Raw genomic sequence first — 15,240 nt, forward strand, 5'->3', positions numbered from 1 at the left:
CGCCGTGCACGTTTGCAATGACGTAATATGCACGCAAACGCACCAGAGTTCGATAGAATCAAGTTGAGTGTGAAACCAGACCAACGCTGCGGGGGGCGCCGGGAACAAACGCGCTCGGGCTCGGACCGCAGCAAACGAGCCCAGTGTAAAAGCCCCCTAAAGCAGACGATGATGAAACACAACGAGTCCAAACAAACCTGACTGTGACAGACACAAAACACAACCATTACTGTGGACAGCAAGTCCGGTCCGACTACGGCATGATTGGTATCTTTGTTCTCGGTATGACTCAATAAATCTGTCAAGACAAGTTTCATTACAAAAGTAAAAAGTAAAAGATATTATCTTTTTTTTTATTCAATATATTTTTACAAGGAAGAAATACAAATACGTACCAATATGTACGCCTACATATAACTGCAGTTTCACCGGCCAAAGGGAGAATGACTGGCATTTGGTGTTTGTATGTTAATAAAGGAGTCTGGATCTGATCTATTTCTCAGAGCTGGAGAGAGTAAAGCAGAATATTATAATCCATGTGTAGAAACTCTTCCTGAATACATTTAATATCTGCTTTACAGACGCTCATGAAGTGTGTGCAAATACTTTCTGTTTCACCAAACTGAGCTGATGATAATCATTTCAAAATACCTTAAACTGTTTTAGAATTAATTTTAGTCATGGATAGTGGAAACGTTTTCAGTAGCAAACTAATTTTATGACTAATAATGCAATTATTTTATTTCTAGATTTTAACATCATGCGGGAAACTGCTAAAAGAAAGAAGTGAAACTAACAATAATTCTCTCGTGTGCAAAAGTAGCCAATAAACTGTTCCGATCAGATGTGTGTTGAGACAGTGTGCAGTATATGCACTTCTCACACGTTTCACACACACTTAAAGCAACACTGTGGCTTCGTGTCACTATACAGAAACTCTAGCCGGGTTTAAACACTCAGTTGATCAGAACAGAGGAAGTCAATAACCAGAGGAGGAGCTGATGATGTTTAAAGGAGGAGCTGTAACTATATATAATGAAGAGAAAGAGCTGTAACTATAAATAATGAAGAGAAAGACTGACAGAAACAGAAATGTGTGATCTGTGTCTGCTGGGACTGATCATTCTCTCTTCACTTCTCACAGGTAAAGAAATCTGTATTTTCTCTAAACACATTTAGTGGAATTAGTCTGGAAAGAGTTCATTTGAACATGCTCAGTTTATTCTTGCACACATTCACGTTGTGATCTCAGAGTTGTGTATTGATACACACAGATCATACTGTATTATTCCTGATACTGGACATAGTGTCACTCAAACATCTGATGATGAAGCATTATCTTCATATTAAGAGTGTGTCAGTGATTTGAACAGCTCTCTCTGATAAAGACTAATAGTTTATTCTGGAGAGTGTGTTGTTTGCTTTAAATGAGAATAAAGACTATAATTTAAAACTTCTGCTTTTGTATGTTTTATGTTTTCATTCATTAATATCATACTGATCACTGATATATACTGTGTTTCAGGCACCAGTGGAGAGGATGTGTTCATCAGTTCTGGTGTAAATGTCTCTCTGTCCTGTAATAATAATAAAGCTCTTTCTGACTGCAGATCAACTGTATGGATCTATAACAGATTGAGTCATTCAGAGACAGTTGAACTGATTACTTTAGGGATAAAGAATAAATACACAGAGAGAGATGAGAGACTGAATCTGGAGTCTGACTGCTCTCTGAACATCAAGAACGTCACAGGAGAAGATCATGGATCTTACATCTGCCAACAATGGATAGATGTGAATGGAAAACACCAAAAACAAGGAAATGATGCACTTGTTTCTCTGCATGTTCTTCATGGTAAGTTTATGATTATGTGGTCAATTTAAAATTCTCCCTTTAAACTCAGATGATGATTGAAGAGTCTGTGATGTGTGTCTTGTGTTCAGTTTCAGTGTCTCCATCATCATCATCATCATCATCATCATCATCATCATCATCATCATCATCATCATCATCATCATCATCTTCATCCTCACAGACTGAGATCAGTCCAGGCCGCTCTGTGACTCTCTCCTGTCAGTTGTATTCATATCCTGTATTCTCCTGTAATGATCGGGTCAGTTCTGCGGGAGTTGAGCTGTTGTGGGTGAATCAGGCTGGTGTTGATCTGAAGACAGACTCCAGATATCAGATATTATCATCATCAGATCAACATCACTGTATCATCACTCTGACTACAACACTCCTGAATGAAGATAACAACAGAGAGTGGAGATGTCAGCTTACTCACAGAAATCAACTCCAGACCTCAGTCACATACACTGTCAAGTATTCAGGTGAGGAAACAGTGTTAGAAGAGCCTCATAATGTCAGTAACACTGAACCAGAACAAACTGAGGAACAAAAGCTTCTTTAGCCCCTTTCACACAGAGATTTCAGAAAATACACGAATAAATTGACCCGAGTTCGTTTAGCTTTGGTTCATTCACACTGCCAGTGGTTTTCCAGAATCAGAGAGTACGTTCACACACAACCCGTAAAAATCCTGTAAGACACGTGCCATCGATGTGACATGTAATGTCTCAGCAGCGTCTATAGTTTGCCACGCTTGTGCATTTTTTTTCTCTGATTCGATCATAAACTAGCGCATTACGTAGCGTTTCACGCTGACGAACGATCCCGGGTTCAGCGCCATCATTTCGACACGGCATTGATTGCGGCTTTTGTTCACACAGCGCGCGTTCAATAGTTCTTGTGTTTCTCTCTTTTTCTGTTCTTGTTGTTTCTCTTTCCTTCAATGATTCTTCTTATTAACATTAGGTGTCACCACTAATGGCCAACCATCACTTAATTAATCACTTAATTATCTCATTAACTTCAACACTGTTTCAGTGTTCATTTTTAACACCCTATTGTGACCTATATGTACACTGAGGAGTGTTAATTTAACACTGGGGATTTTGCTGTATGTAAGCTTTGGGACACACTATCACTTCATACAATTGCGTCTTTAACGGTTGCTCTTGTAGTATCTCCCAAGATCTCTTGATCCTCTATTACAATGTCAACCAACCAGCCCTGCTTCAAGAGTGCAAATGTTCTGCTAAATCAAAGTGGCTTTAAAACGTGTATTGTAGTGTAGTATCTGCCGAGCAGTGTACCTTCTTTAGTCTGACTACGCCACCGCTGATGATGGGCAGGAGGAGCCACAACTCTTCCCGTGAATATAGTGTTATAGTATAGTTTTTCTTGATATCTGTGAATATAGTGTTATAGTATAGTTTTTCTTGATCTCTGTGAATATAGTGTTATAGTATAGTTTTTCTTGATATCTGTGAATATAGTGTTATAGTATAGTTTTTCTTGATCTCTGTGAATATAGTGTTATAGTATAGTTTTTCTTGATATCTGTGAATATAGTGTTATAGTATAGTTTTTCTTGATCTCTGTGAATATAGTGTTATAGTATAGTTTTCTTCATCTCCGTGAATATAGTGTTATAGTATAGTTTTTCTTGATCTCTGTGAATATAGTGTTATAGTATAGTTTTTCTTGATCTCTGTGAATATAGTGTTATAGTATAGTTTTTCTTGATCTCTGTGAATATAGTGTTATAGTATAGTTTTTCTTGATCTCTGTGAATATAGTGTTATAGTATAGTTTTTCTTGATCTCTGTGAATATAGTGTTATAGTATAGTTTTTCTTGATATCCGTGAATATAGTGTTATAGTATAGTTTTTCTTGATCTCTGTGAATATAGTGTTATAGTATAGTTTTTCTTGATCTCTGTGAATATAGTGTTATAGTATAGTTTTTCTTGATCTCCGTGAATATAGTGTTATAGTATAGTTTTTCTTGATATCCGTGAATATAGTGTTATAGTATAGTTTTTCTTGATATCCGTGAATATAGTGTGGCTAATTCTAGGTTTTTCTCCACAAAGGGACAAGAGGCAGATATGTGAATGTGTCCCAAATTTATTATATTTTAGTGCAAAAGCTGTAGAAAAGTGATTAGGATGGATCTAAAAAAATACAGCGATAAATGACTGGTGGAGTTTCCTCAGTCCAGGAAGGTTGGATCTGCCAATGCAAAATATCACACCGTGTCGTAGCTATAAGTACACACCAATACAGTGTCTCTTCCAGTGTGTTCCCCTGACGAGAAAGGGCAAAGCATCCGTGTGGATCCGGCCTTGTACAGGGATAGTCTACACAGAAGACACAGTTATAGGGAGGAGAACCACCAGCATTAATGGCAACACTTAGTCAAGGCAATAAAACAATGCTACTATGAATGTGGCACTCTTTACATTCAGTGTAAAATACTGAGGCATTCACCAGTGCAGCCCATCAGCTCGGGTCTTGTAAGGCCGTCTAACTCGATCCAATGGCGGTATTCGAATTAGCGGTGAAGGTCTTTGCGTGTCACTGTCTTTTCTCGCGGCAAAGTATTTTTTCGGTTAAATGCAATACATTTTATCTTATGTATTAACTCGTTTCATCTGACTCCATAAAATGAGAAGGTTTTTCAATGATATCTGTGCATCATTAAATATACGTTAATGTTTGACTATTCCTTTTAACTCCAATGAAAATAAAGTCAATGTCTGTTAGAATAATCAAATATAACAATTTATTATGTCAGGTAAATGTATTATTACAATTCCGTCATCAATTGAAAGATAATCAATGCCAACCATCAAATGTTCTAGAACAAAGAGGAAAATCCTTTACCCGACACTGTATGGCTACGTGAGCTGAGAGTCGCGAGACCCTCAACCACACGGGCTAATCTGAATACAGAAAACAGCCCTGAGCTCTCGTTGCATTTTCCTTATATAGCCAGACATTATTTGATATGTAAAACTTGACTTTAGTGGAAATTTACTGTATTCCCCCACCATTACTGGGGGTAGAAGTTGACCATCTGCTAAGAATAGTGGAAATTAGCATTCATGAATTTACACCTTTGGGAGTGCCTAGAGACCACATTCCTTTGTGTGCCGGTTATTCCTAAACCCTGTAAAAACCTTATTACCTTTTGTTTTACTTCTTTGAGAATGAGACATTTGTACCAGTCGCACCGAGACATTTCAAATAATACCAAACATGTATAAACCTTGATGATAATCATTCACATTAAACCATTTAGATTCTTGTGTGAGTTTGGGAGATCTCTGCCAGGATGAAGAATGGGGGAGAGAAATGTAGATTAGGATGAGGGAGGTTAGACCTTCGTCTCAATAGTGCATGAGGGGGAGTTCAAATGTTAATTTCCTTTGTTTTCTCAGAGAGTGGCCCTCTCTTAAAGTCCTTACAGTTTTTCCAGTCTTACACACTGATCGCGTAAATGATAAAACTCCATGCAGAAGCCTGTGTCCTCCGTGAAGACTAGACACGCGCTTCCAGAATTGTACTAATATATATATATTTTTCTATAAATATTAAAATTCAAATGGCAGTGATTAAACATGCTCTACCATGACCAATAATACCTGCATGAAAAGGGAGCCCAACTTGCACAACAGTGTCTAGCATCAACACACAAGAGAGTCTGACCTGCAGCCACAAAAAACTTTTCACTTCCTGATTAGCGGGTGTTGGGTGAATGTGATGCAGCTGTGTTGTGTGCCGGCCCGACCCGTGTAGATCACCACACTCTTTCACACTCACACTCAGAAAGTAAAAGTCCTCCTCAGTATTTTGTTCCGATCACCTCGATTTGCTAATTCAGACAGGAGACAGATAGCCTGGCTAACGCCAGACCCAATCTCGTTGAGAATTGGGTCTGGGAACCACATGCGCAATTTCTCGTATTTGAGGCGTGGTTTCAGAATGCCCGTCGCAGTTTATTGGGTGCTAAGAATGTCTATCAAATATGCCTGTACGTAGCTCATAGCCAATCGTTTCGATTATACCAGATGACGTATGTAGAGCGACAGAAATTAGACAAGGAAGAAGACGATGGGAAAGATCTTTTTTGTAAACAATGAACTTGCATTCTAAACTACTTAGACATTGTTCTAAGGCTGCATCAAAGAGTAGCTTCGCGTCTTCAGCCATGTTAAATCGATATAAACAAACTGTTTCCGTGTGTCGCATAGATGTCGTCATCGTCTAGCTGCTCCCTCCCTGTTCTGTGATTGGTTCCCTAAATGAGGCGAAAAATCTGGCCATGGTTGTCACAGTGTTGGGTTTGTGTTCCCCAGGTGTCCACTAGAGGTCCTCGTTATCACGGTGTCCTTCACTATTGACTTCATTTCCCAGCATTCTGTCTGTCACTGTCACTCATCAGTTCATTGCACTCAGCTGTTCCCCGTCATCATTGTTCCCAGCTGTTCATTGTTAGTCTTGTTAGATCTGTGTATATATTCCCTGTCTGTGTTAGTATGTGTACGGATTCGTTGTTTAATGTCCCCACACTTCCGTTCCTGTTGTTGCTTCTTTCTCGTGTTTTGTCGTTTATTCTTGGACTGTCTTTGTTGGAATTTGACCCTTGCCTGGACTGGATGTGAGTACGGATTACCCCTTTTAATAAATACCTGCAATTGGATCTACGCTGTCTGTGTGTGTGTTCGTGACAGAACGAATCCGTCACAAAGAGATCCAGCATGATGGGGTTCCGTATCCTCCCTCCTACCACGGAGAAAGAGAGGATGGGCCGTGTCCAAAATTTGATGAGCTTTCGTCAGCAATGCCTGCCGGTGGGTTGCATAGCCCAGTCATTTTGGACGCTCTCGAGGGGAATGGGATACAGTGAGGCAGCATTAAAAGACATTTTTAATACCTGTCTTGATGACCCATTGCCGGGGTGGGAAATGAAGGGTCTGGAAGTCTTGGACTTTTGGAGTTTTACCAGATACCTTGAGCATCGGAGTCAGTGGGATGTATTGGAGCCTCGCTATGCCGACGCCGTCACGAGTCCGGTGGTCCCAGTTCCGGTGGTCCCGAGTCCGGGGGTCCCGAGTCCGGTGGTCCGAAGGAGGAGGAGGAAGAAAGAGACGTCTACCGTCACTTCTGCCGATTCAGAGACTGTTCACGCTCCATCTGCCCAGTCAGAGACTGTTCACGTCACGTCTGCCCAGCGAGAGATTGTTCACTTCACGTCTGCACAGCGAGAGAATGTTCATGTCCCGTCTGCCCAGTCAGAGACTGTTCACGTCCCGTCTGCCCAGTCAGAGACTGTTCACGTTCCGTCTGCCCAGTCAGAGACTGTTCACGTTCGGTCTGCCTTCATGGACCTGGACTATCTGGAGCATCTGGCTCGGATCCTGGACACGCCCGTGTCTGCCGTTCCAGAGCCGGAGGCAGAGCCAGTGCCCGCTCCAGAGCCGGAGGCAGAGCCATTGCCCGTTCCAGAGCCGGAGGCAGAGCCAGTGCCCGTTCCAGAGCCGGAGGCAGAGCCAGTGCCCGTTCCAGAGCCGGAGGCAGAGCCAGTGCCCGTTCCAGAGCCGGAGGCAGAGCCATTGCCCGTTCCAGAGCCGGAGGCAGAGCCAATGCCTGTTCCAGAGCCGGAGCCAGAGCCAGTGCCCGTTCCAGAGCCGGAGGCAGAGCCTGTGCCCGTTCCAGAGCCGGAGGCAGAGCCTGTGCCCGTTCCAGAGCCGGAGGCAGAGCCTGTGCCCGTTCCAGAGCCGGAGGCAGAGCCTGTGCCCGTTCCAGAGCCGGAGGCAGAGCCTGTGCCCGTTCCAGAGCCGGAGGCAGAGCCTGTGCCCGTTCCAGAGCCGGAGGCAGAGCCTGTGCCCGTTCCAGAGCCGGAGGCAGAGCCTGTGCCCGTTCCAGAGCCGGAGGCAGAGCCTGTGCCCGTTCCAGAGCCGGAGGCAGAGCCTGTGCCCGTTCCAGAGCCGGAGGCAGAGCCAGTGCCCGTTTCAGAGCCGGAAGCAGAGCCAGTGCCCGTTCCAGAGCCGGAAGCAGAGCCAGTGCCTGTTCCAGAGCCGGAGGCAGAGCCAGTGTCTGTTCCAGAGCCGGAGCCAGTGTCTGCTGTTCCAGAGCCGGAGGCAGAGCCAAGGCCTGTTCCAGAGCTGGAGCCAATGTCTGTTCCAGAGCCACCGCCTGTTCCAGCGCCAGAGCCAGTGTTTGTTTCTGTGTATGTGTCTGTCCTTGTGACCATTTCTGTTCTAGTGACTGTTCCTGAGCCGGTGTTTGCAGTTCCTGAGCCGGTGGCTGCTGCTCCAGAGGCAGAGCCAGTGCCTGCTCCAGAGGCAGAGCCAGTGCCTGTTCCAGAGCCGGAGACAGAGCCAGTGCCTGTTCCAGAGCCAATGCCTGTTCCTGAGCCGGAGGCAGAGCCAATGCCTGTTCCTGAGCCGGAGGCAGAGCCAATGCCTGTTCCTGAGCCGGAGGCAGAGCCAATGCCTGTTCCTGAGCCGGAGGCAGAGCCAATGCCTGTTCCTGAGCCGGAGGCAGAGCCAATGCCTGTTCCTGAGCCGGAGGCAGAGCCAGTGCCTGTTCCAGAGCTGGAGCCAATGTCTGTTCCAAAGCCAGTGCCTGTTCCAGTGCATGAGCCGGTGTCTGTTCATGAGCCGGTGTCTGTTGCTGTTCCTGTGCCATGGTCGCCCTCGCCCTGGTCTTCACCGCCCTGGCCGCCCGAGGGGTCTTCACCGCCCTGGCCGCCCGAGTGGTCTTCACCGCCCTGGCCGCCCGAGGGGTCTTCACCGCCCTGGCCGCCCGAGGGGTCTTCACCGCCCTGGCCGCCCGAGGGGTCTTCACCGCCCTGGCCGCCCGAGTGGTCGTCTGCTTCGCCCTGGCCGCCCGAAGGGTCGTCTGCTTCGCCCTGGCCGCCCGATGGGTCGTCTGCTTCGCCCTGGCCGCCCGATGGGTCGTCTTCTTCGCCCTGGCCGCCCGATGGGTCGTCTGCTTCGCCCTGGCCGCCCGATGGGTCGTCTGCTTCGCCCTGGCCGCCCGATGGGTCGTCTGCTTGGCCCTGGCCGCCCGATGGGTCGTCTGCTTGGCCCTGGCCGCCCGATGGGTCGTCTGCTTGGCCCTGGCCGCCCGATGGGTCGTCTGCTTGGCCCTGGCCGCCCGATGGGTCGTCTGCTTCGCCCTGGGCGCCCGATGGGTCGTCTGCTTCGCCCTGGCCCCCGGCTAAACCATCACCCCCTGTTTCTGTTCCCTTTCATGGACCTGGCCCCCCATCCCTCCCCCTGATCCTCCACCATTCCACCTCCCTCCTGAACTCTAGTGTTGTGTGTTTTGTCTTGGAGCGTCTGGTAGCCGCTCCGTAGAGGGGGGATTATGTCACAGTGTTGGGTTTGTGTTCCCCAGGTGTCCACTAGAGGTCCTCGTTATCACGGTGTCCTTCACTATTGACTTCATTTCCCAGCATTCTGTCTGTCACTGTCACTCATCAGTTCATTGCACTCAGCTGTTCCCCGTCATCATTGTTCCCAGCTGTTCATTGTTAGTCTTGTTAGATCTGTGTATATATTCCCTGTCTATGTTAGTATGTGTACGGATTCGTTGTTTAATGTCCCCACACTTCCGTTCCTGTTGTTGCTTCTTTCTCGTGTTTTGTCGTTTATTCTTGGACTGTCTTTGTTGGAATTTGACCCTTGCCTGGACTGGATGTGAGTACGGATTACCCCTTTTAATAAATACCTGCAATTGGATCTACGCTGTCTGTGTGTGTGTTCGTGACAATGGTATCCAGACTGCCTTTCAGCGTGAATTGAATCGCGCTGCGGTAAGGCAGTATGGGGAAACCCAGGCTAGGAGACAGAACTAATTAGTGAAATCAGCTGACTGAGTTCATGGGTGGAATAAACATATGGCAGGACTTTTACTTTATGACCCCTGGACTTTCCACCTCTGCAGACGCATCATCTGTAGGATACGGAAGCCCTGAACCACAACGTAAAAAAATAAATAAATAAATAATTTCTGTTAAAAAAAATAATTACATCAACTCAGTATAAAAACCTCAAAGGATTCATCGAAATTTGTGCATTTGAATGTTTTCATACATGAAACGTTGTACGGTTTACATGCCGTCTATAGATATTCCACATTTCAATGTTTCTGCAAACTTAGATTAAGCATTAAATAGATTTATTTTTGGTAAAAATGGTTTTCCTCCTGACAGCTTGAGATTGAAGTAAGAAGATAATAGATGACAGACTCACATATTCATCATTTCTGTGATGTGAAGCTGGAGTATTATGTGATGATGATGTTGTGTATATGTGGCATTATGTGTTGAACTGAACTAACAGACGTGATCCACAGATCCAGCTGATACAGCATCAGAAACTGCTGGATTATTATACAGAGGTACGACACGTTCATTTATACTGACAGCTTTATAACATTAAACTATCAGTCAGTCTGTAAATGCTTCATCAATAACTGTTGATAGTGTAATACCCTTGACTTCAGTCATGTACAGTTTCTCTTCTTCCTCTCATGTTTCCTGCAGTGATAGTGAGTATTGTTGAGATAGCAGTGTTTGCTGCTCCTACTGTGATTCTTCTTCAGATCATCTGTGCAAGAAGAGCTGGTGAGTTTGAGACACACACAATCTGATGATTCACACTCATCTGATCTGAACAATCTGCAATCATGATAAAAACACACACGAGAGGACAGTCAATGCTTTTATTTTGAATTATACGAGTGGACAGTCAATGCTTTTATTTTGCAGGGAGGAAGGACTCGAAGCACACAGAGGAAATGGAGATGCCTACAATATTACAATAAAACACTGATGAGTTTAGAGCGAATCTGCAACTATATTTACAATAGCAAAAACTTACTGGCGATTATTATTTTCTTCTCAGAAAACAGAAAAAACTCTGATCTCCCTGAAGAAATAGTGAAATCATCAAGTTTAGATTTAAATGATTTTGCAAATAACAGGAAAGATTTATTTTCATTTATATGTGTTTTATGGAAATGTGCCTATGTGGCGGGGGTACAAGGGCACTAGGGTTATAAACTAATGAATTATGTTGAAAAATAAACTAGATGATGCCATTCACACTCCGACTAAAGTCATACACAGGTTCTCATCACCGATAAGAGTCAGAGACATGTGTCATCGTACAAAACTCTTTATTAACAATCTTAAATACAAAACATTTGTTCCCAACAGAACACTGAGGGTCCAGGACAAAGTCAAGGCCAGAGACCACACACACACGCGCGCGCACACACACACACACACACACACACGCGCGCGCACACACACACACACACACACACACACACAGACACACACACACAGACACACAGGGAGCTGGGTTGATTATAGAGCTCAGTCAACTTAGTCAAACACAAAATAAAGAAACATAAATGTTGCAACTTTGCTTAGAGCAAAGCCAAATGTCATCAAAATGCAAACTAATATATTTAAAAATAAAATCAATAAAGGAAACAAATGATTTCCTCTTGAACTGCCAGCTCTTCGTGGTGGAGGGGTTTGAGCAACCGAAAGATCCTATCCAACAAAACAAACTTAAACAGAATTACATATCAAACAAAAAAAATCTAAAGCAACTGGAAAGAGCAAGTAAAATAAAACTAAAGAATTAAAATGAAAGGAAAAGACAGTAGATGCGTAGATGAAATTCAGACTTTAGATGCGATCCTAAAATAAAATAAAAACTATTGCAAATCAAAACAAAATAAAACCGTTGAAGAGGAAAAATGAGCTTACGGTCAAACCATCTTGAGCCTGAAGTGTGTCAGAGTGGAAAACTCCTTAAACTCCACATAAAACGTCTTTCACTTTGTCAACTCCATGACGTAAAGGGAGGCGTGCATCAATTAAAGAGATAAGCAAATATAAGGGCTCGCGTGCCAGGGAGGAGATGTCACAAGTGTGTGCAGTTCTCGTGAGAGGGTTTGAGTTGTCGTGTGGAGTGGGGCTCGTGTTCCTGTCTCTTGACGCTTCCAGACACAGTCTTCATTGAGTCCGTGAACTGGCGCAACGCACCTTCACACACCGTCTTCATTCAGCCGTCCGAATAGGAAAGCGAAAGCGCGGTGGGATAAAGATCATCTCGAGAGTCCACGGCGGTCCCACACACTCTTCAGAGACCTTGCGATCTGCTACATTTGGGTCAGTCCCGCAAGGCCATTCTCCCACACACACATTCCAGCGCACGCTCTATCAGAGACGCACGTCGTACGCAATTACACACACACTGACTATTCAAACACACACTTCAGATGTGTCTATTTGACTGATATATAAATATTGGTTTAGTTACTTTGTCACATTTTTTCTACTAACTGCTGATTTGTTGTGTTTTTGTGCATGTGTAACAGGTTAAAGAATGACAAATATTTTTTGCAACCTTTCATTTTCTATTTTATGGGTAGGCTATATGTTTATTTCACCACAATCTTGTATTGTTCAGTCATTTGATTGTAGCATAGGCATTGGGAGAGTAATTTGTTGTAAGTGCGCCCTCTTTTGGATAGAGAATAGAGTGATCATCATATAGGCCTACTGAATATTCAAGTTGCTTTCTCATCCTACTTGTCTGAGAGACATACGTGTTCACATCAGTGCAACGCAAGCTTGAAATATACCTGTTGTAACTTTAGCTTTAGTGCACATGGTACCTTGTACGTGTTTTTTTTTTATTATGAGTGCACATATATTTAGTCGAGATGTGTCGAGAACTGCAGTTTTGAGTGCTTAAGAAATTGCTAACATAGCTAACCTCCTGTTGTGTTTTGCTGTACATGCTAGCGCTCGCCATTCTCTCCTCTTTTGATGTAGCCCACGTTTCAGTTTTCCTTTTTCTTATGTTAGGCTGATTTTGATTGAAGAGACTCCTGAACTTTTGCTTTCTTTGAAATTGTACATGTATGTATTTCCAATACCAGGTTTTGAATATACTGTGTTTATTTAAAAGTGTTCTTGTATTGATTGATGTTCAATGGCACTGAACAGCCCAGATGTAAAGCCTGTACATTTTGCTTCATCTCGTCAGTAAAGCCGGTTCCTTGATTAGTAGTAAATCGCCTTCTGATCTTCCATCTGAAAGCAGGTGATGGTGATTTACTACTAATCAAGGAACCGGCTTTACTGACGAGATGTGCATAACAATGTAATGCGATATATTGCCCAGCCCTACTGTATGTGTTAACTATTGAAAGGAAGATGGTTTATTTCATGTTGCATAATGTTCATGTAAAAGCTAAAAGCCCATAGTTAACAGAAATAACACGCAATATGATACATTCACATGATATGCACAAGCCTAATGCAATATGTTTATTTTCCATGATAAATTTTCTGTATTTTATTTTCTTATTTTTGAATGCGATTAAATACTGAGTCTGCATTTACTTGACTGAGAGAGGCTGATTCTGATGGAAGAAATCCAGAACTTTTGCTCTTTAAAATAGTCCAGAATAAGGAACGTCAGTGTCTGTCATCAGTGCACCAGAACACAACGCAGAAGTTGTAGATTTCTGGAGTTGGTCAGGCCCAAAAGGTAATCACCAAAGTAAATCAGAGAGTCTGTTTTTTTTGGCCAGAATATCAAAGTTTTTGGATTAAAAAAACAAAGCTAGTTTTGGCAGGAGCTTTAATTCAGCCGTATTTTGATTATGCGTGTGGCTCATGGTACAATGGTGTCACAGAGAACCTGAAACATAGGCTTCAGATGTCTCAAAATAAATTAATAAGGAGTATTTTAGACCTTCCCACAAGAACTCATCTGGAATCTTCCCACTTTGAAAGGGTGGGATAGTTGAAAGTTGAGGATCGTGGGCCTCAGATGCAGCTGGGTGGTACATACCAGAGAATGTGAGCGGAGTGGAGTGGGAGCGGAGCGCGGAGTGGAGCGGTGTGATTTTGAATGGAGTGAGGAGCAGATTTCTTTTAAAAGTCGGAGCGTCGTGGTTTTCACTCGCTCCGTGAGCGCTCCACTACCACTCCATCACGAGTACAATTCCCAGCAAGCACAGCCATGTGGGGCCCACATGGGTTTGACCTGGGCTATCTAACTGGGACCCAGCCAGTTTTGCCCCCGGTTTCCATGTAGGCCCCAAATGGGTTTGCCCAGATGAAATGAACACTGCTCAGTGTGCACACTACAGGCTGTTAAATGTAGCACTGATCAGTGTTGGAGTTAATGAGAGTATTAAGTGATTGAATAATGATTGAGCATTATTGATGAACACCTGCTGTTAACAAGCAGAATCACTGAAGAAAAGAGAAACACAAGAGCTACTTCCAGTCACAGCCTTAGATGAAATCAACTGAAGATAAAATACACAAAATCTCTCAAGATCTGATTAAACAACTCCACAAACAGCATTACCAGCTTCACTTATTACTAACCAGGTTGACTTTATGTCTGGTAGACATCTACAGAAGTTCTTATTGAAAATGAACAGAGGTTAATCTGCGGCCCGACTCAATCATCCATTTGCGTAGAAAAGAGATGTAATATTATGATTTCCGTCATTTTTGAAAAAGTTTAGTTTACTTTTCATTTAGTGAAAAGTCCCGGTGCTCCAGATGGCCAGTCCGCCCCTGGATGTAAGACTGTCTGGAAGTTTGCGACTTGATCCTGAGCTCACACTGAAAAAGCTGTGATTAAAGTGAGGCTGTGAAGAGACATCAGTCTGTCCTGAGTGGAAGTTCACGTGAGGTGCAAATAGCAGGAGACGTTCATGCTTTCAGTTCAAAACCACAACAGTCCAAAGAGAAAGTGAACTGGCCAAAACAAAAGAGGCCTAGTAAAGTGGATAAAGACAGGAGATCGTCTGGGTGTGGAAAATGTGGAAATATAAAGAGACACAATAGGAGAGAGTGCCCTGCACGTGATTTATCATTCTGATCATTTCCATTGGAAACATCCTGAATTAATGGGAAATGTGTAAATTTTACTGATATATCATTTTAGCTCGCTTAGAGGGGAGCAAATGTAAAAAATGTCTCACTTTACCCCACTCTCCCCTAATTACTTCATTGCAGTCATGAACCAACCTGCATGTGTGGATGATACCACAAAATACCATTTTGAAAAAATAAACAGTCAAATGAATAATCTGTCGAGTCCCTGAAACCCGCAGAAACGGTTGACCGCAGGGACACCTCAACCCCCCATTATCCACACCAGAACTACACTCGTTGACGTCATGACGTCCGAATGCTGTCTAAAGTAGGCATTAAATGGTTCTCCCGTGATTGCATTTTAAAATATAAAAAATTAGATGATTAAAAAGGTGTAAAGATTTGTTTACTTTGTGCTACACCTGGTCTCACACAAGTGCAGCTCAGA

The 15,240-nt window shown here is 43.5% G+C and overlaps 2 protein-coding genes across 4 annotated transcripts in view; one reads left to right on the forward strand and one right to left on the reverse strand.

The window, feature by feature from the left end:
• The window catches only part of LOC143714414 (uncharacterized), a 1,189,624-nt gene that overhangs the window by 1,064,943 nt on the left and 109,441 nt on the right, over window positions 1-15,240 (reverse strand). The gene's annotated exons all lie outside the window — the stretch shown is intronic.
• LOC143714486 (uncharacterized) lies at window positions 1,093-13,290 on the forward strand. The gene is made up of 6 exons (XM_077205711.1): window positions 1,093-1,144; window positions 1,526-1,855; window positions 1,945-2,334; window positions 10,220-10,264; window positions 10,410-10,490; window positions 10,635-13,290. The coding sequence occupies exons 1-6, from the start codon at window positions 1,093-1,095 to the stop codon at window positions 10,688-10,690; spliced, it is 954 nt and encodes a 317-aa protein (XP_077061826.1). The 3' UTR covers window positions 10,691-13,290.

This window comes from Siphateles boraxobius, unplaced genomic scaffold (genome assembly GCF_051911475.1).
Source record: "Siphateles boraxobius isolate OS27281-9 unplaced genomic scaffold, OSU_SipBor_1 54, whole genome shotgun sequence".
Taxonomy (NCBI): domain Eukaryota; kingdom Metazoa; phylum Chordata; class Actinopteri; order Cypriniformes; family Leuciscidae; genus Siphateles; species Siphateles boraxobius.

Coding starts and splice junctions, on each gene's coding strand:
- LOC143714486 (XM_077205711.1), top strand. CDS start 1,093: ATGTGTGATCTGTGTCTGCTGGGACTGATCATTCTCTCTTCACTTCTC. Junction 10,265..10,409: donor TGCTGGATTATTATACAGAG/GTACGACACGTT, acceptor TGTTTCCTGCAG/TGATAGTGAGTATTGTTGAG. Junction 10,491..10,634: donor CATCTGTGCAAGAAGAGCTG/GTGAGTTTGAGA, acceptor TTTATTTTGCAG/GGAGGAAGGACTCGAAGCAC.